Here is a 25032-nt window from a genome sequence, read left to right as displayed (position 1 = left end):
TAAACACCCAACTCATTCAGCCTCACTTGTTTCTGTTATGTTTATGGCTTGTATTGCTGTTCATTTGATTTCCTTGTCTTTCATTTTCCTTGGTGATTGTTGGTGAATAGAGTCTGCTGCTGCGCCCCGAGTGATGGGTCAAAACGTGCCGAGGCTTCGAAGGGTGTGTCGAGCACTCCAGGAGGGAATTTCTGAAGCGCGTATTCGGACGTGATTCATTTTCGGGAAATAACATAATTGATGACGTACTGTATAAAGTCTGGCTGTCCTGAGAAGTGGTTGACATTAATGTACAGATGAGGAAAATATTGTATTAGTTGAACTTGGCCAATTCTCATTTTGTACAATAACATCAAACATAAATCCTAAATAAATCTCAGTCCATAAGACCTAATTTGTTGTTAAGACTCTAATTATTATTTTCATGCAGACACTGTTGTTAGATTGTAAAAAAAGCCATCACACAGTTCAAATGACAATCAAGGATTTGGCCACTAGGGAGGTTTGTGTGCACATAAAGCCTCACAAGCTAAGCCTTTCTGTGAACCATTTGGATGGAAAGCGTCAGGGGCTCAGAAGGCTTCATCTGCCCACCACTATGCGGACCTGCAAGGCAGTATTCAGTTTTTGTTGTCTGCTTTGTGATCCTTAATTAAAACACACGTATGCTTGAGACAATTGCCAGGAACAGTGATGAGTTCTTGCCTTGAGCAGTCTGTAAAATGAAGTGAATGGTAGTGTGATCTTTAGCGGAAGGACACATCTGGCAGTCAGTAGAGATACCTGTTAATGGGATTATAAAACAAATCGAGTTTTTCAGTAGAGATACCTGTTAATGGGATTATAAAACAAGTCGAGTTTTAACCCTAAAAGCTGGTATGAGAAAATGGAGAATCTCATGAAAATGGTGGACTTCAGACAGTGAGAATATGATAGGCAACTACTTTAGCTTTTGGAGGTCTTGATGTCACATTTTGACGTAATTTGGTGACTGGTGAAATCCGTGGTTGAATTGGGTTTGGTCTCTTTGCAGTTTTACCCAGCTAGACTCATTAATGACTGGAGGGTCTACACCACCGGCACGGTCCTTGGAGAGTGTTTGGCTCATGGAGCGTGCAGATCAAACAGCACAGCGTCTCCTCGTCACACACTCAGCAGACAGCAGCCAGGTAGAATGTAGCGGGGCACAAGCCAGTGAGTAAACATCTCTCTGGGGATGACCCTCTGTTTTGCTGTTCCCTAACACTGCTTTGCTTTGCGTGCTATAATGAGGACAAACTCCATTTATTGGCTGAGGTGTGGTGCTGGCATACAAACACAACGAGAGAAATTTTTACGAGACATCTCTCTTCTCTCTATCTCTTATCTCTGTCTTGTCGCTCACCTCTGAGCTTTTTCATTAACTCATTTGCGGTCTGCTTCTCACTGTTTGTTGGCTCCCCATTCACTTACGGCAGAGCTTCTACGTTTACATGCGGTCAATATTAGGGTTGAGGTCAAAATTACGGTTTCAGAAACATTTGGGATAACCCCTTTAGGTGTGTGAGCGGACAGACTTAGCCTACTCCCGTATACGTGGCAATTGCGATCAATTGGAATATCCCGATCTAAACAGGGTCATACGGATAACGTTAGGGGTGGGCGATATGACGATATTAGACCGTTAAGCGGTTTAACGTGTTCACGATCTCATAAAGCCGAAAGATCGTTTGGTCGTCTACATGGCACATTCTATACAGTTTAGCTCGATGGCGTCTTCACCTGTGAGGAGCATTTCCACATGCTGATGGAACTTGGAGTTGAAGCGCCAATCACAAACAAAGTCATCGTAATAATGAGTCGTAAATTAGAGATGTTTTTCCTTGTATTTGAGGTGCGCGCGCACTGTGTTGCTTGCCAAACCTGGTCAACTCTCTATTTGCACCATCTCTTAAAGAGCAAGTCAACCCAAACAATTTTTTTTCAAGAATATGTTCCTAGCAGGCCCACTAGTTGAAACATGGCATTCCGATCAATATTGCATTTGTGGAATGTGAGTTAAGCAGCGAAATCTATCCCTTTTTAGCCATCTCTGGGAGCTGCCATTTTTGTCACTTCTGTCGACTGAAAATGAGATCACAACTGCCCAGGGCTCAGGTAACGACCAATCACGGCTCAGCTTCAGAAAACCGGTCAGCCGTGATTGGTCGTTACCTGAGCCCTGGGTAGTTGTGATGAATACAAAACACACACACACTCCATCAAAGAAGCTTGTAGATGAGCCACACACACCACTGATGACTTCCATGCCGCTAGTTTATTTCACAATCAAAACGTGACATATTTTCAAAATGGATCCTGATGGAATATACATGTTTCATGAAAACTCAACGACCTGTAAATTAGGGTCACCCTCAGACAAATCACGCCTCTTTGGGGTTCCGCACAAATTTCCAAGTTACGCAAGGAAATGACTTCAGCACGAACACGAGAATATGCCCCTAACTCCTCACTTACGTCAATCCCACTAGCTCTCCGAGTCACATTCTCTCCATTGACCCTGTAATCTTCCTCCGTCTTAGCATTCTAAGTTTGTTCTTCTACAAGCCCATGTCTGCCACTTACGATCAGTCACACTGCACCCCACCCCGCCCTGCTCACTTCGTTCATCTCTGGAAGCGCCCCTCTCTCTCCTCACCCCTCGCATGACAGCGGCCATGCTCCTCCTCCTCCTCTCTTTGGCTAGCCAGCACCACCATGCTGTTTGTGTCTGTGTCCTTGGCTAGAGGTCAGATGGGCTTTCTCTAGTTTGAGGGATCTCTGCTCACGCTGCTGCTGTCTGTGTGTGTGCGTGTGCGTGCATGTGCGGTGATTCATTTGTGGAAGCCGAATAAATTGCGCCTTTGTCTGTGGGAGTTGAGCTTCAAGGTGTGTTGTATTTTGTGTCGATCCAGAAGAGGAGTCATACGTGCAGTCCTTCCACCAGTTGCCCTTGAAATACACATAGGAGGACACACACACCTGAGTGGCTGCATTTGTGTGTTCAGGGGAGATAAATGTACTGAGTGTGTCTGCGTGCGTGCTTGTATTTCCTCAGGATAAACAAAGTCACCCAACACTATTACGAATCCACAGAGACACTCATTGCACACAGCGTATACGCTGCCTGCCACAAAGTCTCTAAATCAGCTTACAGGACAACAAAAGTGTATTTTCAGTTTTTGGGTCAAGATGGCAACGTTTGACCTCAGCCACTCTCCGCACAGCCGACACCTGGGGAGTGGCAGCAAGAGGGGCAGTTGGCTGCAATAGTAAATTAGATGGGAAAAGCCCAGAGGAAAGCGCACCAGGCTGCTGGCAGTTTGTAGGGAATCTCACCCCCCCCCCCCCCCCCCCCCTGCATGAAAATGGTCACTTCTCCGCCTGGCTAACACCGCCAATTGCAAGCAAAATACATTTCAAGCTGAGAGCCTACCTGAGCGTTTTGGTGGTCATGTCAGCCGCTGTGATTCCATGATACACCAGTGTCTCATTCCACACTGGGTTTAGTGTGTTCTTCAGAGTCTTTGTGCGAAGTTTGTTTGCCTGGAGACGGAAGTACAATATAATGTGAACGGCATTCATGTGAAGGGGATGAGATCAATGTGTAAAGGGCTAGGTAGCAAATTCATCAGATCAGAGAAAAAGAAGGACAAGGGATTGAAAAAAAAATGACCTCAAGGGAATAATTTATCTCAGCCCCTGAGGAGATCTCGGACATCTGTTGAGCGAGCGTGAGAGGCCACGAGGACTCCCTCTCCTCACCTGTCCATCTGTCTCCCTCGCAATGTAATGAGGCAGAGCATCGACACCGGTTTCAAATGCAGCAGACGTTTAAAGTGTGCAACACAATCAGAATGAAAATTTAAAGCTTTCCGGGAAGTGAATTGAATGCAGTCTCCTAATGGCTGCCCCATCTCCTCGCTTGCTGCCTCATTTCCTACGGTTGCCTTCGGGATGTTTTCATCCTGCTGAGGATTTCACTATGGAGTTTATGTCAATAACACGGAAAAATATGTTTTCAGGGACTAATTCTGCTATTTCCAACTCACTAATCATCATCGGACTGGTCGGACCCTCCGGCCCGGCCGGATGCCCATTTTGGGGGCGGGGGGTGGGGCCTGACACATTTAAAAAAAAGGGCTGGACTAAGCATGGCCGGAAGTGGATTTTAGTCCGGCCCACTAATCAGCCCTCGTGCGTGTGTCGTACCCGCGAGGCGGCCAAATTTCCTCTCAGCCTACTCGGTGAAAGGCTTTTTTTAGGCTTCTTTCTACTCCCGCAATGGCGAGAGCGACAACTGCCGCATTGATTCACATGACGGACGCATTGTGCTGTTGCCGACAGGTCTGCAACACATGCCATGCACACATCAGGAATTGTTGCTGCTCTGATCGGCCCATTATGTCACATGTTGCGATGACATACAATTTCCCCCAGAGGAGAGGATGCACCATGCAGCTCGTTGCTGCTGCAAAGCAAACTAGTTTGGCAGCGGCGTGGGTGTTATGTCACGTATGTGTGAGTAAAGAAGCTACTCACCCACGTCCCCCCTTAGCCGCCATCTTCTAGATGGTTTTCGCAATAAAATTAAATGCATCGTTTAGTCATCTCGGTCCCCTTATGGTTGTAGTAGGCACGATATCCATTGTTGTCGCTGTCTTTTGGAAGCGGGAAGGAGGGGAAGTGTGGAAAATAAATACGTAACTTGCTGAATGCTTGCAGATTTGTCGTCTGTTGGACCCAAATAATCATACAATACGACAAAACCAACCCCAGGGCTCGCAATGGAAGTAAGCACACGCAGCAGGGTAAGTACCAGTGGAGCGTTTGAGCATGTTTGAAGCGTGTCCACAGCAGGTTTGAATAGTAAATTAGCCAGGTAATGGTCTTTAAATAAACCTCTTCCGTTAGCATCTCTCGCGCGGCAGCGTTGTGCACTTTTTTTGTTTTGTTTATTTGGGGGGCGGGGGGCAGAACGTGGAAGGGGGTGATAATTTTCATGAATAAGGGCGGGGGGTCGAGGCCAGAAGGGTACCCAGGTCAAGGGTGGAGGAATGCGGCTGGATCTGCAAAAAAGGGTCAAGTGCCCAGCTCTGCTAATTATGTAACACCAACGTATTTGTAGAAATCTTGGCTTTGCTTATCATAATGAGGATGATTCATTCAAAAGGATTTTCTTCACCTTCACCGTTTGCAATTTGACCCTAATCAGTTACGGCTGTCTTTGGTTTATATTTGGTATATTTGACTTTCAAAAAGTTTACTCTCCTCATATGTAACAGTGCAATCCTTGACTCAATGACCCATTCAAGAACCAATCAAATGCATAAATCGAAGCGCCACTGTGTTGAAAATCATGACAAATGTTAAGAACATGCTAGTTCAGTGTCTAAAAAATAAGGATAGGCAGATTATCGACCGGACTGATTATCGGCGCTGAAATTCGGCATTTTGACGAATATAGGTATCTGCCTTTTTTTTTTTTTTTTTAAATCTGATGGCTGACAATAAATCAAAACTGAGTTAACTTCAAGGAACTATTTCTTTAAATTTTCAGCTAACTTTATAAGATATTCTACTGACTCTGGGACCACTCTGCACCTTTTGATTTTGTCTGAAATCAAAACAAAGGTAAGAGAAATTCTAACATTTCTGTCATGAGAAATTTTAACATTTCTGTCATTTTGGAGAACTTTATTTACTGTAGAAACTTGTTTAAGTTTTCATTTAACTTTTGAAGACATGCTGATGACCCTGGGAGTTCCCTTTTTGTTACAATTTTACAACAAATATGTATATTGGCGGCGGCACGGTGGTTATACTAGAGTATACCAATGTGTAGCAGTGTCAGTACCAGCGTTAAAGCGCCATAATTCAGTGTTATGTCACGGCCGCCTTGAGTCACTACGCAGTGCATTACAACAATAAATGATAAAGTCCATAATAAGCCACTATAAAGAGAAACAATTTAGGTCAGCGTTTTCCCCAGACGGGGGTCACTGGGACTCCCCACTGGAGACAAGCCTGCAGGTGGGGCAATTTGGTGAGCGGCGAGTGGCCTCGCCTGCACCTACAGAATGTGTCCCCATCAACACTGTAGTGGGGATGCTGACCTCTACACTGATTCGAATTCTTTGAAGACCTCTTTGATTCCACCGACATGCCTTCCTATGAGTAAGCAGCATCAGAGAACTCTGAGGAGGGCTCTTCAATCTCTGGCGTTGAGGTCACCAAGGTGGTTAGAAAGATTTTCAGTGACAGGGGCCTGGGGGTGCATGAAATCTGCCTGGAGTTCCTAAAGGATGCATGTCGTGGGGTTGTCCTGGTTGACACACCTCTGAAACACCGGGGTCTATGCCTCTGGATTGGCAGGGTGGTGGCTCATCTTTTTTACAAGGGGGACTGGAGGATGTGTTCCAACTGCAAGAGGATCACACTCCTGACCCTCCCCTGGTAAGGTCTATTTTGGGGGTGCTGGAGAGGAGGGTCCAACGAAAAGTCGAATCCCAGATTGAGGATGAGGTGGCTTGGGCATCTGGTTAGGATTTTCATTCCGGACGCGGAAATTGGAGGACCAGCTCTACAAACTCGGCAGGGTGCATGGGAGTTTGCCCAACCTGTGTGCTGTGTGGACTTGGGGAAGGTAGCTTCTGCAGTGATGACGATGCTGCATTGGTCTGTCGTGGTAATTCAGTAAAAACATAGCGGATGCTGTCACAGAACATGTTGAGTGTACAGCACAAAATAAAAAAAAGATTTTGAAAACGGACTAAAAACAACCCACATGTATCATAAATAAAAACAGTAAATCAAACTCTAACATGATATTGCATAAATGGGGAGTCATTGCGTCCTCTCATTTTGTTAACAGTCTTACCCAGCACCTTCCTGTCCATGAGGCTACTGCTTTTTTAAATTTATTTTTATTTTATTTTATTCCTTGCCACATTCCCCTGGTATCCCAATAACCCTGAAAGTGCTCCTGCATCCTCTGTCCAACGGCCCTTTTAGCATGTGGGATGGCCTATTCAACCTAGCTCTGGCTTTTCTGAGGGCATCGATGTCACCAGACTTAAACCAGGCATCACTTTCCAGACGTCATTCACTGTTTCTCGTTTGCCCTGACTGTGATGCTCCTTAGGGAAGGGACATCTTCCTGACATTTAGAGATGTACGGAGATACAGTCCCCGCATATTCCTCAATGTCCGTAATATGGTCGACAGTGGCAGCTACTCAGAACAGTGACCAGTCAGTGCATTCAAAACACCCCTTCAGTGCTGTCAGTGCTCTCTCTAGCCATATTTTTTGGTTTTATTCCTGGTGAGCAAAGAGTTAGTTAGCAAGATATATGGATACAAGTGGCAAAAATCAGTTTCCTCCACACGGTGTCTAGGTTCTTCCTTAGAGATAAGGTGAGAAGCTGCTGCTCTTCCACATTGAGAGGAGCCAGATGAGGTGGCTTGGGCATCTGGTTAGTATCCCTGGTGAGATGTTCTGGGCATATGTCACTGGAAGGAGGCTACAGGGACGACCCAGGACAGGCTGGAAAGATTATATATTTTCCGGCTGGCCGGGGAACGCCTTGGGATTCTTTCAGAAGAGCCGAACGAATTGGCTGGGGAGAGAGAAGTGAGGACTGCTAAAGCTCCTGCCCCCGGCGACTGACCCCAGATAAGCAGAAGACAATTGATGGATGGGTGGATAATATAATTTGATATACTCCACTGCCCAATATGATTTTGAATGAATAAAAATAGAAAGAATCTGAAGTTCCTTGTTTTGTCATATGAGTCCAGTGCTTTTACTGATGTTTTTGTTTTGCTGTGGTATTGTTTCAGTATCGGTACTGAGGTACTTTAAGCAATTATTGTCTGAAGGGAAGTCGCAACTGTGGCATCGTGACAACTCTAGTTTCTAATCCTGTCAATGTTCTCAGAAAGAAAAACTGTAAAGGCTTAAGTCCAAGTTGCTGCCCTGTGCTTGTTGGAACAACACTAAATAAATCAATTTCTAAACGGTATGCATCAATACAGTTCAGACAGTACAATAGTGCCTCATATTTCATCAGAGGTGTTGTACAGGGTAATACTCATGTCCCAGAATTGCTTGGCCTATGTATGTGACCATTCTCTGCAGCTGCTACAAAAAGAAAGAATGCTCTTCCATCACTTTCTCCTGCTCATGTCTGCGACTCCAAAGATAAACACCCCATCTTTCATGCCCTCGTCCTCTTAGTCAGTCTGCTGGGAGAGCCTAAGGACCCGAAGCTCCCTCCTCTCCACTTCTTTGTCTTTGTCTCTTTTTGTCCCCACATCCACGGACAAGGGACCCACATTCCCTCATTGCTGCCCCATCATTATTCATCCTTTTTGTTGAAAAGTGAAAAGAAATACAGGTCACATAAGTCATGCTTAGGGCTGGGTGATCATTCAATAGCAATATACTGTATATAGCGGTAGACACGTGATCAATTTCAATAGAAATTGCGTTCAGTTTACTATCGATTAAAAATAATAAATCAGGAAGCAAAACCCGACCGAATGTAATTGTATTTCTTATTTTGAAGAGGTTAAAAAAAACGGAATCATTTTCGATATGAGATACGTTCATCGTGATTCACCAAGTCCTACTAAGCACATTGTTTAACAAGACGTTTATTTAATCTTTAAATTGTTAATTTGACTTTTTTCATACTTGTATTGACACCGTGTTAAAGGTAAAATATTTATATAGTATATATTTTAAAATAAAAAGACCCAAATTCTGCCTTTTTTGTCCGGGTCCTTATTTTGAAGACTAATATAAATATACATATTAATATTAATATAATTAATATAATATCATTATAATATAGTTCTAATATAATTAAAATATAATGTAATTAGAATAATAATATAATAATAATATAATCTAAAGCTAGACAGACAGACAGACAGACATAGATAGATATACATTATAGATATAGATATATAAATACTATATATTGATATTGACTGATATGAAATACTTGTATCGTGATACATTTTTCAACTGTATGGTCCAGCCCTAGAGGTCTTTTTCCCGTCTTTAGTTTATTGTTTCAGAGTCCGTATCACCACTTCTTGCTACGCACACAAGTTCCCTCTCGCAGTGCCTTTATCATCAGCTGTCTTTTAAAACTTTGTTTCTGAATGGTTTATCTTCATCCTCCATCTGTCCATTTACATTTGTCTTCAGTTTCCTCCAGCTGTTTGCCTGCATCCATCGTCTACTAATTGCACTTTTCTCCTTCGATTACTCTTTCCTAGAGATGTGCATATAGAAGGGTTGGCTGAGTTTTGACACATTGTCAATAGGATTTCTGGATGTGAAAGTGGGTTGAAAAAGAAAAAAATGGTTTTGCGTGAATCAAATCTCATCATCATGTAGCGCGGCGAGATGAACTGTACTGACCGGCGGGAACGTGGCTCATAATAAATGTCTTCTGAATTTGACACAACACAGATAAGAATGTCTTGACAAACAAACCTACCAAATTTGAAATATTGATGAAAATCACCAAGTAAATAAAATGAAGCTCAAACGCTGTAGGTGTCCACCGAATGCTCTTGAAACCACATCCCGCAAAAACGACTACTACGACCTGAAAAAAGGATGCTACTTTGTCTAGCAACTTTATTTTCTCTTCACATCCCAACAAGTTTACGCCAGCACATCCAGAATCCAATTCTGAGCCAGGAAACACTGACCTACTTCAGAATCAGCATCCTTCCTCTCAAGTCTGCAGCAGAAAGGTTCCACCTTACTCCTTCGTCTCATAAGCCTTTGTGTGAATTACGTGCGTGACTTCCAGTTTGAACCGAACCCGGCATTTTGTTTACATGGTAACTGTTTGCACGAGTCCACTTTCGATCATAGTTACAGACTTCAACAATGTAGGAATGCTAGTTGTTGCAGCTTAGAAGAGAAACTATTTCAGTCCTGCTCCCTGCTAATGTAGCGTTCAAATAAACTGCTCAGTACAACGACACCTACTGTCACAAATACCAAAGTTCTACTTCTGATGTCTTACAGGAAGTTGCGCACGCAATCGTTTCTCCATGAGAGCCCTCATGAATAAAGTGGATAATTTAGGAATATGTATTAGCTAGCTAGCATAACCTAACGTTAACCATTAAAAGCTGGGCTATTAGTAATCATGCCGAACATATTTCGTCACTTCATCAGCAAGTTAAATCAAGTTCTTATATAGCGGCAGAAAGGGACGTCATGCTGGTCGTCCAACAATGTCACTGGCCAGCTGTTTTAACCATAGCTCCAAAAAAATCAGGAACATATCCCTAGAATTCACTAGTTGTCTTTTTCACATTTTCAGCAATTGTTTTCAAAATGCATAATGCATTTACAATCAAAATCTCAGAATCTCTGAATTAACTTAATGTGGTCTTCACGTGAATCCTTCTGTGACCACATACTTGAGGGGATGCTTCGTTAGCTTTCACAACGTATGCCGAATGACGAAATAAACTGTGAGGAGGAACGTGCACCACCGTTCCCGCTAAACTCCATCCTTCACTTGCATTGACGGAACGCAGGCATGAGTAGGCGAGAGTGTCCGTCATACTCACTTCGGCGTGTGTGCGCTCTCACTTGTCAAGTGACGTGGCTCCCGTCTGGTGGATGTTTAACTAATGACGGGCCATGGGTACTTACCTCCTCATTGACGCATTCTCCGGATCCCGCCCACCCACCGCTCTACCCCGATCAACACCCGCCTGTTGACGTGAGCCGTGTAACAATCATCCCTGTTTCCATGACAACCACCTGCTGCTGCCCTCCCTTTATGCCCCCCCCCCTCGCCACCTCACACCCCTTCTCTTACTCGCCCCGTTTCCTCCTTTTCCCTCCTCGCTTCTCTGAGTTGGTATTTCAAGGTCAAAGAAGGTCACAGTGATTATGGTGAGACACAGACGTGATAGCGAGCGGCAAGACGAAGAACAATGCGGGAGTAGACCCAGGAGAGGACTGGAGGACAAAGATGCCCCGGACCTCGTGATGGTTGGCACTCTACCTCTCACCAGAGTTGCCTCATTTGACCTATCGTGGCTCAGCATGCCCTACCTCTCTTATCACTGCCTCACTTCAAATCCACCTTGAGCTGAAATGGCCTACAACAGGTTTCCAAAAGCACGAGGCTGCAAGTTGTGCCATACCTTATCTTCCCACCAGCTTGAGCCGGAGACAAAACAAGAGCAGTGCAGCCGAGCAGAACATGTTTGTGCTCGATAAAGCGGCGGATTGAACAAGGCGCAATAAGAAAGAGCCGCTTGGCGGCTCGAGTCGACGCGCTAAATTAGCCCGCTGCCATGTGACACAAAACGTTTTCACCTTTTGACAAGAAAGATGGAACAGATTTGTAAAATCAGCAAACACGCTTGTGACATGTTTTTTGTTTGTGTAATGTGCAACCACGCGCCGTGTAGTATGTTATGTTAATAGCCACCGAGGTGAGCTTGGAGCAGTGACCTTGCTAGCCCCAGGAAGAAGATGAAGCTTGACATATGGATCAGCCAGCCCATTGGAGTCCATGGCTTTCAGTCCCTGTGAAAACACACACACACAAAGACACTGTGCTGTACTGAAGTGTTGGATGTGACGTCATCGTCATCATGCCCTCAAACATTACGCACAAACAACAGGGTCAGAAAAGACAGCAAACATCACAATAGTGCTGCTGGGTGTTTCTATTCCGTGCCACAGTTTCTGACTCCCCTCGACTCAATTGTGCTGTCCTCTAGGGACTCATTCAAAGGGATTTACATAATTAATGTCATGTGACAGTTTACAATTTGTGAGACTGGTGTCCTTGTTCTGTAGCTATGGAGCATTACGTTTTTGGGTTTTTTTTTAGTGGGGCGGGGGATACTGTTTAGTGAGGAGGTCTAGAAGACATCAAAGTTTAAGTTACCTTTGCCTTGTGAATGGTGCAATGAAGACAGTTATTCTCTTGATCAAAGAGCAGGGTGAACTCCAACGTCCCCAAATAGGCTGGAAACAACAAAGACGACACCAATTACTGGCGGGACTCAGCCACGCAGACACACTCAAAAGTTCTGAGTCACAAAACATGAAGCTGATAAATAAGAATTGACCCATCTTGTAGCTTGCAGTTTGGGGAAAAGAGCAGAAAGAAAATCCAACTATCGCAGCTTTGTACTGCAGGGACCTATAGTGAGACATAATTTGTTGGGAAACCGTTTTTCTCCAAAATACGCTGTGAGCGCATGTTGTTTTCTCCGGAGGAAAAACTCGTCTTGAGTAGAAAAAGATGACTCTTCATTATCAAGTTTCAGAGCTAGCGGTGTTCTTTTTCTGCTGCAATGCTTTTTAATTTCCATATAAATGAACAAACATCGACACAAACTCTTAAGACACTCACTGTCGTCATCATCGGAGTCAGCTACTTCCTCCCTCTCCCCATTGTTATCCCCCCGCCTCTCGCCATCTTTGAAGCCTCCGCCCATCTCCCCGTTGAAAGTCTCCTCCTTCAGGATTTTCTTCTCCCGCGGAGGTGGCGGCGTGCAGGGGTAGTCGTGGAAACGTGGGAAGAAGTCAGAGATCTGCGGGATAGGGAGGATGGGGCCCGGGCACACATTGATGGCAAAGTGCTCCTGCATAGAAATCTTGACGGGCGAGGGAGGGGGCGGGGCCAAGGGGGAGGAGGCGGATGAAGAGGGCGTGGAAGTAGAGGAAGGAGGGATGGCGAGGTGGGAGGCGGAAGGAGGCGGCGGTGGTTTGGAGACGCTCATGTGGGCTGCTGAACGGGACTGGAATTAAAGAGGGAAAGAAGACAAGTGAGTAAACAGGAACTCGAGGCTCGGCCCTCGGGGGGGGGGACAAACAAAACAACACACCGTCTTTCTCCTGAGCTCCCAACTTTTCACAGTGGCTGACTTTGTAGGACAGGACGCACTGCGTTTAAATTCACATCACATCTTCCACGCCCACAAAGGGAGAAAAAAAAGGGAGAAATATGTTTCGGTGTTCATCTGTCAATGCAATTCTCGGCTCTCAAATGCCAAAATAGAACTTGCCACAACGTTTGCCACTTCAAGTGTGACTCACACTTGGTGCCTGCGCACCAAGTCTGTGCTTCGAATAAATATTCCACTGTATTACTGTCTGAGCATGTGATGTCACATCACTCTCCAACATTTTTCTCTTCTCCGCACTCCTCTCGCTCTCGGCGCCTCCCCACAGCAATATTTACATAATGCCGCTTAGAGTCTAACTGAGTCATTAACATGTTTACCTCTAAATAAAGCATAATAAATACTAACAAACTCCATTTACCAAAGGCCATCATTTCCTAGTTTCCTCAGAGCAATTAAAGCAGTTTTTTTCATGCTTTCATCCCTTTAATAAAATCTTGCAATTACTGTTCAAGTTTCTGCACTGCTGCTAGTTAAGTGAAGAAACATGATGTGGGCGATTAGATTAAGAAATATTCCCATGATGATGACACCACTTACCTGCTGCTGTAACTATTGTGACACGTTTTAATCCATTCGATGTCTTTTTCGTGACACTAAAAAAAAAAAAAAATCACTGATATGCTCAGAATATGGCAGTTACACCCTTCTGGCCCTGAACACAACATCTGATTAAATAGTGTGATAAGTCCATAAAAGTAAATGAGGGTCATACATTCTTAATATTGATCAATATGTGATCTATGCAGTAGTACAATGGATCCTCAATGAAATAATGATAATCAGGCCAGTGGATAATGAGGCATTACCTGACATTCTTGAAAGGAGGCGTGTCCACAGCTAGCATTCAGCCATTCTGATTGTTTACAGTCTCTGACCAGGCCTCACAGTGACCATGAAGTCAAAGTAAAATATCAAATATATGGTGGTTTTATTATGAAAGTAATGCTTTTATTTTATGTGCATACTTGAGGTCGCTAGTACAAGCAAGGACCAAGAGCTATAGGCCTTTTCGCTACCTTTTCGCTTTATTAAGTGACTTTTACGACCCCTCTCGCAACTATTTTTCCCAAAAAGAGAACTACAAAAATGACAGCAGTGGTCCTAATGTTACCAACATTTTTATTTCCTTTACGGTGGAGGAAAGAGGTCCACAGGGATTTGGCCTGAAAAGTACTGTATGCAAATCTACAGTTTCATATGCTGTAAGTATTGAATGTATTGTAACTCATCACTGTATCATAAAACATCATTGACAATAATATTATACTTCATGACTACGTATATATTTGAAACGCCTGACTGGGAACAGTTGATATGAGTTGGCAGTGGGTGCACAAAATGAATGTTATAATTTTCGAAGTGTACAGATGGCATTTTAATGACCGCTTGCAATTGAGTTTACAATGTGTACTTCACAATCATAACTACATATTATATTGACACACACAGCAATGTATTGAAACAAGACTATGCTTTTTCTGAATTCATTTCAAATAACATAGACAAAGTTGGCTTGGCCCGTTCGAGTTTTTTATGCGGCCCCTTTGCAAAATTATTTGCCCGCACCTGGTTTACTATTACTACTATGCAGACATGTAAAAAGACAGAGTGCGTATGCTCATCGCAGAAGAATAGCAGTAGTGTAATTTTCCTAAACTACATCTGCTGTGACTAAAAAAGACATATACTGTATTAATCGTCCCAAATTGCCAGAAGTGCAAGTCGCATTTTTTGGAATGAGTGCACTTTCCTGCACCGATAAATTGTATGCTTCTGTCATTCACAATCTTTGGAGCTGTTTCTCAAAATTGAGCATATTTGTCATGCTTTATAAGACTAATTTCTGTCCGAAATAGAACAACAACTCACGCTGCATACTCATAAATGACGGAAAGTGATGTAATTCAACAAGCAAGTTGATTTAGTGAGGGTGTTAGTAAATTTAATCAAAGTGTATATCATCAGCACTTCAGGGAAGCATGTCATAAATTCATCAACACTGATAGGCACTATTTTGTGTCCACGTTGAAATCTCATGTATTGCTATTAGCACATAAAATGTTATCATGTGGGGGTTCAACATAAAGAAAATCTCAGTGACAGTCCATGGGCCAGACCAATGACTATGAATGCAATGCATCCAAGTGGGTACAATTGTTACTTGTGTTTATTATCTCTACAGATAGGAACGCATTGACTGATTTTAATTGCAAGCAGCAAAATTCATCACCTAACTTTGTCAAATGTTGCTGTGTTGAGCAGTCAATTGTTGGCTTTTCTGAATTGCTTGCCTTAGTATTTACTGTAAGTTGGGAAGCGCTTTACTACAAATATCATTGTAATTGCGCTTCCATTCTATGTCAAAGTCAGTATTTATTTTCCTTTTTTTAAAGATGAAAATGTATGCTGGTTAATGCACAAGCGGGGAGGGGTAATTTTTAGGTGCACATGATTCATCCATCCATCCATTGTCTATACCGCTTGTCCTCACAAGGGTCGCGGGCGTGCTGGAGCCTATCCCAGCTGTCTTCGGGCAGTAGGCGGGGGACACCTTGAATTGGTTGCCAGCCAATCGCAGGGCACACAGAGACAAACATCCGCACTCACAATCACACCTAGGGGCAATTTAGAGAGTCTTTAGAGAGAGCGATTGTTTAGAGAGATGTTTTTGGAATGTGGGAGGAAACCGGAGTACCCGGGGGGGAGACCACGGGGAGAACATCCAAACTCCACACAGGTAAGCTGGAGCCGGGATCGAACCCACGACCTCTGAACCGTGAGCCGGACGTGCTAACCAGTCGATCACCGTGCCGCCGTACGTGATTCAAATTTGGTTAAATAACAGCCCCCCCCCCCCACCACCACCACCACCATCACAAATGATGTATGTTAGTTTAACACATTTGGATCATGCGCAACCGATGCACATGTTCAAATGAAGAGATTATAGAGGACTTTTTTTTAAGTATAAGCAAACAATCAGTATTGGTAAATCCAATGTCTGACATACATCTTCAAGTGATTCTGCTGCAAGCCTCTTTGCCACAGCCCTACACAAAAGCCACAACTTAGTTGTGAAGTCACATTTTAAACAGCAGACTCCTCACCATAACTAATTCAAACACATGTACTGTACAGGAAGTACAAGTTGAAATCCTCCACCAACATGAAGAACCCATCATCCAATTTCATTACCTCCACTCACTCAATGATTTCACACTGCGTTTATGTAACGACAGCCCTCTACATCACTGCTTGCATATTACAATGACATCAAGGAACACTTGGAAGCATGGTGGCGCTCGCAAACTCATTCGCTCGGAGCCTCAGACATACGCAGAGGAGCATGCACGGACGCAGACAGCCGCCAAAATACATACCAAGGGCAGTCTTCATCTGTGCCAGCACTCCATCTTAACTGCTCTCACGCCTGCCTCTCTCTCACACACACTAAGGAGCATGAAGACCAGCTTTGAGTCAATATATGCCCCTCTCTCTCCGGCTCTCGGAACATGGCTTGCTCTACTCTTCTGGCTCCGTCCCTCCCTCTTCCCTTTTCCCTTATTTGTGACGTATCCACTTAAAATCCTCATCAGTCGAGTGCAGACCGTGTATGTCATACACAGTACACTCACTTTCGCAGCAGGTGGAGGGGGGGAGGGGGGCTGGGGAAGGTGGGGAGGGAGAGAGAGAGAGAGAGTTTGTGTGCGTTGACACACGGTCCAACAGGCAGAGGTAAATGAGGTAAATGAATAGGCTACGGTGAACAGTTCAATACATGTGGTGGTTTTGGAGGGACACGCTCACAACACACAAAAGGGTAAGGATGAGGAATTCGGAAGGAACGGAAATTAAATTCAACACGTTGACTGGCTGTAACACAATAAACTGTGTGTGTGTGTGCGTGTGTGTGTGTGTGCGTACGGGCGCGCGTGTGTGTGTGTGGGGGTGGGTGGGGGTGGAGGTGCGCGTGTGCGTGCGTGTGTGTGTGGGTATGTGCGTGCGTGCCTGTGTGGGTGACAGAGTAACAGGATCAGCATCAGCGTTAGTAATAAAGCGAACCAATTCAAACCCCTCAACAGTAAAAATGCAATAGAACAGACAGGGCAGGGTGGAGCGCTATGAAATGAAGGTTAATATGCCCAATTCTGATTTTTTGTTAAATCCGATCTTTTTATTTACTCGTTCACATTACAAAAACAAATGCAACTTCCAACGTGAAAGGAACGTGTTCATGGTGTGACACGCATGCGCACAAAGCACGACGTCGAGTGACACGCACAAAAGATTATGTCATGCGGCAGTATTTACAGGAGTAAATTCGGTCCAGTATTTACGGCTGGACCGTATTTATGGCTGGACCGTATTTATGGCTGGACCGGCGGCGCACCTTTTTATCATCTTATATCGACAGAGGAGCGATGCGGGAAGAGGTAGAAATATTTTGGGTAAATGAGACAACACTTTTTGATGTCTTCATATCATGGAGACGTCGACTAAAGATGACATCACATCACTGAGACATCTAAAGATCACGTCACAACATTGCCACGCGTAATAAATAACCATTTGCGTGGCTGAATCACTACTGTCACCACAAATGTCAACTTTATGTTTCATATTCCAAGTGGGATTCAAATAAAGTTGAATGTAAACATTGTTACTCAAAACAATGTAGATTCCCGGGTGATTCGGTCAGTCTCCGTGAGCACTCGCCCCGCCTGTGCGGACCGCATCTCAGGCTTTTGATGACGTGTGCAGATAAGTGTTCGCACTGCATACACCGCATACATATCCGATTTATATCGACATACGAAAGAGGGCGAGGTCAGATTTGAAAAAAAAATGGAATTGTAGCCTACGTTTCACACCGCATGAAAAAAATCTGATTGTGTCGCATATGGCCCAAAAAAATCGGAATGAACTGCCGTGTGAACATCGCTAGAGTCTAATTCTATCTCATACACTGATTCACTACTAACAGCCAATCAAAGTGATCAATTGTCACCAACGACCAATGGCTGATTTATTCAAAACATATCTAAAAAGCACAATGGCACCAAAAACTCTTAATTCATCACAATAGTAAAACGTAGCTTTTTACTTGTATTATAAGTGTGTCTGCAAGATTGATATATCCTCTACGTGCATTTGATTTCCATAAATGTGGATGTATAATAAACAACGACTTCTCCGCCATGTAGCAGTATTGACCAGTGAACGATTCTTCATTTGCCTGGAAAGAATGAAAAATGATTTCTGCTGTTGACCTTGCAGGACTTCTTTGATTCCCCAGCAGTTTGAAAGGAATGTATAGATAACACAATCCTCTCAGGCTCTTTACCCTGTGCTGCCGTGCTAAAAATGAAAAGGTGAGCACTTCCTGTGCTCACTGCACTGGCAAAGTGCTCGCAAGTGACCTGCTGACCACTAAAAACTCTCTTCTTCACATTGGTGGGAATTCTGTACTTCACCGGGGCTTTATGAAAAATACAGTGAGTTTTCTTATTTTCATTCTCGTTTAGAATTAATACATAAATTAACCTTTCGGGCTTCCTTTCATTTCTCCTGAGAACACCTTGCTCAAAGTCAAACTACTGATGACGTCTTTCATATGATTCCGTTTTTCATAATTATATGTTTGGGACGAAACACCAGACCACTCGATTGATGTGGAGCTGTCTGCATCAGCATGGTCAGACCCGTCCTCAGGAAGAAATCAATCAATCACGCCCAAAGAATGACAGCTGGATAATCACCCTGAGATATTGATCTCTTCTGCATATTGTCCACCGTGGCATTATCGTTAAGATGATCCAGGAATGAAACAGGTGGCATCACAATCAGAAGTGTTTAAGGATGAACTGTGCATAAAAAAAAAAAAAAATGATGTGATGAGTCCACTTTATTAGGAAGGAACCACAATAAACGTATAATCCTCTATGAGCTTAATGATGGAGAAACTGAAAGCATGAGCAAACTGAGAACGGTTTGCAGAATGATATCCTTCACACGCCTCAAGATGATAATAATATCTAATAATAATACCGTAAACATCTGGATTTTGAAATGAAACAGTGGGAAGGAGAGGATACAATCAATTTGTGGACGAGCATTCATGGCGTGCCTCTCCATGGCAAGATAAACTCCTCCCATTACCGAGGCACAATGCAGTGAAGGTTTTCCATTAAGACTCCGACCGCAGCCTCTCCCCTGCCTCTTTGCAAGCCATTAACTCAGAGATTAAGTAACCCCCGTTTGCAGACTGTCGCTCTCGTGCAAAGGGAATTTTTTTGCACTGGGCTCGCGCTGGATGGGAATTTGCATACATTTGATGATAAAGATCAAAATCCTGCTCATGCGCTTCACTTATGCTCAAAACATATTTATCTGCATCTTTTACAAATTGAAGAGGGGTTCCAATTCACTGGTGCATTGATTTGTGTGCCTATTAGATTACAACTGTGAAGATCTTACTTGTTTATACTATGCACTCTGTATGTATGTCGTTTGTGCTTCTGATCGAGACCAGTAATGGAATTGGTGCTTCCGTTTGATGCTGATGCTGTAAAATTGTCTGTAAATAGAGTAACCACGACGTCATGTTTTTGTCAGAGGTAAGTAAATTGTGCTGTCTTGGATGTGAGTGCACAGTTTTCATACACACTCAAAGTTTTTTTCAGTAGGTCTGTTTTTAGAGGCATCAAGCAAACACAGTTTGTAGGATTCAGTCACAGAAACAGCACAAGATATCAATTAACTTGTGAGTGGAGTGAGCGTGAGCGAATGGAGTCTGTGACAAGAGATGAAATCTTGCTACGAGCTTTATTAGTCTTGGATATCGTGAGTATGAAAAAAATGTTCTGACATTAGGAATAAATGAGTGAATTTGTACTTTTTTTGCACTGCTGAAAAAGTGCTCACTGTTTTTGTTTTTTTTTTAAGGAAGGTTTTAAACTCCAAATGAGGAGGCTACATTCTTTTTGAAAACATTGTGAGCAGAGAAAATATTATGGCAAACGATCGAGTAAACAATGCCGTTTTTTTTCACTTAAGTTTTGTCTGGATTCAATATTCAACATGCCTGTGCACAATCTACATGGTCAACAATGTAGGCCGCTGCCATTATTTATAACAGTGGTGAAACTGACGTCTGTGAGTTTGCAGGATTTCCCCAGAGACATTCGAGGAAGGAGACAGACCAATTCTTTAACAGATGAATCTGTAACACAGCGATAAGTGACACATATTTTGCTCCCCCCTAGACAAAGTGACGACTTTGGAACAGCCAGACCGGGGAAGAAATATTGCATGAGCGAGAAAGAACATGGCTTGATACCATCTTGTGCAGTGTGAGGCAGTGCAGCCTCTAAATGTATACGTTTTCACAAAACATATATATATATTGTACTCTATTCGAGAAGCACAGCAGTCTTGAGTAGTACCGTTTGCAATACCCACTAGCAAGGATTACAATACAGAACATTTACAGTATACATTGATCCCCACCTTGAACACTGAGTCATACGTTGATGTCGCTGCCGTATTGGGTGTGGCGAAGTGAAGCGATCTGTGAAGATGCCATTACACAATGCCATGTAAAAAAATCACAGTTTCACTGTGAAAAATGTGCAGAACTCTTACGCGCCAACAGTGAAGTATTCATCACGTAAGCCTGCGCACCTCACATTGTTTTCAGTGGTGCCATTACAGATGAGACTGGACATCAATCAACCAACATCACACCATTGTTTATTTTGACTTTTTTCTGAAAACAAACTCAACACTAATATTTCTTAACACAAAATAGTCACTATAATAAAATAAGATGAAAATGACATTTAAAAAAATATTTATTTTACAAGATCAAGTGGCAGGGGGCACAAGTATCTTGGTGTGTGGTAGGGATATCACGATATACCAATGTCACAATATGATAATATCACAATATGAACCTCATGATACGATAATTATGACGATATTGTGGGGAGGTTGGCGATATATGAAAAGCTCACGATACTGTATAAAAGCTCACGAAAAAAAAAACCCTCATATTAAAAAAAAAAAACCATCACAATATTCTGTTTTGTGCATAATAACAGCATTCAAAAAGAAATAGGCTTGGACAGTCATGCGCTCGCCCACCAGAAGGTGCTGGAACTGCACAAATAGAAAACAACTTGGGCTTTTAAACAGATTTGCTGAATATCGTGCCATGACGACGATGATATATTGTGGCAATTTTAATATCACAATATTACAAGACACAGCTCAGATTACGAGAACAGGTCAGCCGTGATTGGTCGTTGTGAGCAGTTGTGATGTCATTTTCAGTTGACAGAAGGCAAAATGGCCGCCTCCAGAGATGGCTAAAAACGAGTGCATTTTGCTGCTTAACTCATATTCCACAAACGCAAAATTAATCAGAATGCCGTGTTTCAACTAATGGGCCTTCTGGGAACATATTCTTGAAAAAAATATATGTTTGCGTTGACTTCCGCTTTAAACCTTCTGATCTGAATGCATGTAGCATTTCTAGATTGTTTTTTTCTAATCTCGAGTTAGCCAAGCGCAACCTCATGTGTCAATAACTCACTGCTTTTGCAACGAAGAAATAGGCAACATTTGTTTGGTAAGTTCTACAGCATGTTTAACCCCGACAGACATTCTGTGTACATGAGCCTGGATGCCTTTTTGACTGGACAAGAAAGAACAAAAAACTTTTCATTGGTAAACCCCCCAACCCCCCAACCCCCCCCCCCCCGCCCAACCCACTGGACGATATCTGTACAGAAACAGTGACTCTCTGCTCCATGGAAGCCTGTCCACAGCCTGGTCCTTCACTCAAATCTGTCCCCCAATCAACAACAACTCACTATTTTCCTCACCACGCATTGAAGCCTCGCTACGGAAAATAGACTATTGACAGACTACTGACGAATGGCGGACTAAATAAAGGGGCTTCTGTCTATGCTTAGTCCGTCTATTTGAAATATTTTCCCGTCGTTCGTTAATCGTCAGCAAAACGGGTGTCCGTCGCTGACGGATAGATGCACCGGTCCGTCATATAGACGGAGCGCCCAGCTGTGGTTGTTAGCCGCTTTTTGAAAAAGAGTTGATCGAAGGGTGCAAATAGTAACTATAAATCGTGACCAAATCGCTAAGTTTGCAATACTGACTGTGCTTTTGTAAACTCGCTCCTCTCTGTTCGCAGCCATATAAATAGCCGGATAAGTATATAATTTCATTATATTTAGTTTGGTTGAGTTCTCTCTATTAATCAGGTCATGGATATTTAGGTTGAAAACATTAAGTTACCGTAATTCTCATAGGATTTAGGGGTACACATGGAAGTTATGGGTTTTTTTTTTTTTGCTGTGATTATGAAGGGGACTTTGCAAAAATGGCTCCCCATGCTTGATGGGAACAATGTCCTCTCATTGTCATTACGAACAATTTCTTATTACAATGTTGATCAGGCCATGTTTAGTAAAGGCCTTATAGGGTACACTAGTGTGCCCCTACTGTATTCCTGATGTGAAAACCTGATATAGGTTTTATTTAACAAAAAGAGAGAGGCAAGTTCTTGTTTTATTCTAGCAACAGTGTCTGCTTGGAAAACCTTTTAAGTCAGCACTGGCATCGCATCCACGTCAATGACAGTGGATGAACTGAATTGAATGAATGAATGGATAAAACAGCAGTGCGACGCTAGCGAGTGCATTTATAACAGGTGGCTAGTTGTCGAGGCTCCCGCAGGGCGGCAGTTGGTGTCACAGGTGCTGCTTGTGCTACACATCACTCAGCTTTAGAGAGCATCATTGGCCAAGTTGGCAGCGGAGCGCCAGTCTGTCAAGGTGCATTACTCTTTTCACCATGTGTCACATCCCCCAAATTTAGCCCAGCATGCCCCCTGGACGATCACACAAAAAAAGGAAACATCACCGCTCTCACACCGCCTTGACTCACCCTCTCGTCATTGCGCTCATCTACTACCAAGCACCTCACTTTTCACACTCCCCTTTCCCTCATTTTATCAGTCTTTCTTCGTCGCTCATTGTCACGCTCCAAGGCTGCCCTGACACAGACAGATCCCATTAACCCCACCTGTGATTTGTCCTTAACTCTGACAAGCAGGGGCAACGTGCAAAATATTTTTTTTTCCTTCATCCAAATTCAAACTCAATCTCACTGAACAAGTTTTCCTTTTTCTCAGGCTTCGTGACAGGCGCAGCAGCAGCGCAAACGAAATAAACGACCCCTGTCAAATGAAATGACTGACAGACAGTGATACTCTCTAAGGTTACATAGTGTGTGTGATTTTAGTTTTCTTCTTCTTGTTCTTTTGGGGCTGTTCTCGGAACCAGACATTCTTGTTGCAATTAAAGAACCTTGCCATCGTAGATTTTGCTACATAAACTGAAGAGGTTTAGTAGGCTTAGTTGACTGGGCTAGGCTTTGAGAACAAGCTCGCTGGCCAACATCACCTGCACTTTCTATTACAAACGGGATACAAGTTTTCAATCATTTGGATGAGCGTGTTAAATTGTCGACCACAGTATTGCCATCATGACTTGTACTTCAGAGTCCAACCTTCTGGAAGGAATTGTGGTACAAGCGCTTACCGTTTTGGTACCGTTCGATTCACACCTGACACGCCGCAATAGTAGTTTCAGTCAAATTGTGTTTACATTCACCTTCAGTCATTATAACCCAACAAGTTCTAATTCCATTTAAAACAACTGACTGATTTCCAAACTCCAAAGTCAAGTTTACAGCCAGTACAATCTTGTTTGCCACTGAATCCACAACAGTGATTTGTTTTAAACCTCAAGCAGTTTATAAATAACAATAATCAATTTTTTTCCAGATAAAGCACCTTGGTAAACCTCATACATAATCCCCAGCTCTAGGAGATCTCTGATAGAGTTTCTAATCCAGTTTCAACAAAACCCAGAGTGCTGATACATCATAAAACATTTGGGAATAAAAGGCAACTCTCTTAAGGGGTTAAAAATAACACTTACACAATGATTTGCTTTTGGGGGTCTTTAATTAATTGCACACACTTTTTTGACCTCTTTTTCCATTTCCCTTTCTGTTCCTCACCCCGCAACGATAAATAATCTATCTTTAACTCTGTTTGCTCCATCAGCATATTCCCAGTGAGGCCCAGAGGCAAGTCAGTGGAGAGGCAGGAAAGATGGAGAGGGAAGGGCAGGGATGAGCCAAATGCTCCAGATCAGGAGAGTAAAAAGGTGACTGCAAGGTGGAAAACTGAGATCAAACACAGATGAATATGCACATCAAATAAAAATGAAAATACCTGCGAATGAGATGGAGAGATATTTGTGATAAAGAGGCAGAGACATGAATTAACGACGCCTGAGAAATCGACAAGGGGTGAGGATAGATTGTCGGATTGTAGGCCGATGTCGGAACAATCCGAACAGCAAGAAATAAAATCTATGAACCAGCCGTTAAATGACAAAGTCTTTTCATTATATGAACTGAAATACTCCCCGCAATCAAATTGAAACAAACGTGTAAAATGAGTTTTTGAGTGGGTGATGTAAGGAGGCACTGAGTCAGCAGTGATTGCAGGGACGTGCGCATTCACCGCCCCATGGCACCATGTCATGCTGTGCTTAATGAGGTAACAGTGCAGGCAATTAGTTCCTGATATGACATTATCAGTCACCAATAAGTGAACACATCATTACCTCTAAGATCCTTCCAAAAGCCTCTTTTCCGATGCTTTGTCTCGCCGTCTCTTCCATGCAAACAACGCACAATGAGCCTGATACACTAAAGGCTTTATATCCTAAACTAAATGCAATTCCTCATGCAAACTTTTGGAAGCTGGTCTACTGCCCAGGCGCATGAAGGAGTGTGTCTGCTAAACGCACTAAATTGTCACGCAGTTCAGTTCAGTCACAAATTGTTTTGTTTAGTTTTTTTTTTTTTTTTTTTGAGAATTTGACTCCATTGTTTTTCCACTCAGCTCTTGACTGCTCCACTCTGCCAGGTAGCCAC

The 25032-nt window shown here is 43.2% G+C and overlaps 1 protein-coding gene across 4 annotated transcripts in view; it reads right to left on the bottom strand.

The window, feature by feature from the left end:
* The window catches only part of doc2g (double C2-like domains, gamma), a 48491-nt gene extending 23660 nt beyond the window's left edge, over nucleotides 1–24831 (bottom strand). Inside the window, exons 1-6 of one of the 4 annotated variants that reach the window (XM_086034256.1) lie at nucleotides 16377–16637; nucleotides 13534–13589; nucleotides 12441–12828; nucleotides 11970–12049; nucleotides 11528–11602; nucleotides 3455–3564 (exon numbers count right to left, since the gene is read on the bottom strand). In XM_086034256.1, coding sequence (XP_085890382.1) covers nucleotides 3455–3564; nucleotides 11528–11602; nucleotides 11970–12049; nucleotides 12441–12810 — 635 coding nt within the window. In that variant the 5' untranslated portion in view covers nucleotides 12811–12828; nucleotides 13534–13589; nucleotides 16377–16637. Of the gene's footprint in view, nucleotides 1–3454; nucleotides 3565–11527; nucleotides 11603–11969; nucleotides 12050–12440; nucleotides 12829–13533; nucleotides 13590–16376; nucleotides 16638–24719 lie in introns of those variants that run through there. The other 3 variants (XR_015087248.1, XM_086034254.1, XM_086034255.1) reach the window with 3 other exon arrangements.
* Nucleotides 24832–25032: the final 201 nt, after the last annotated feature.

This window comes from Filicampus tigris, chromosome 6 (genome assembly GCF_054856515.1).
Source record: "Filicampus tigris isolate MCC_2025a chromosome 6, RoL_Ftig_1.0, whole genome shotgun sequence".
NCBI classification, from domain to species: domain Eukaryota; kingdom Metazoa; phylum Chordata; class Actinopteri; order Syngnathiformes; family Syngnathidae; genus Filicampus; species Filicampus tigris.
This window is presented reverse-complemented; position numbering and strand designations above follow the sequence as displayed.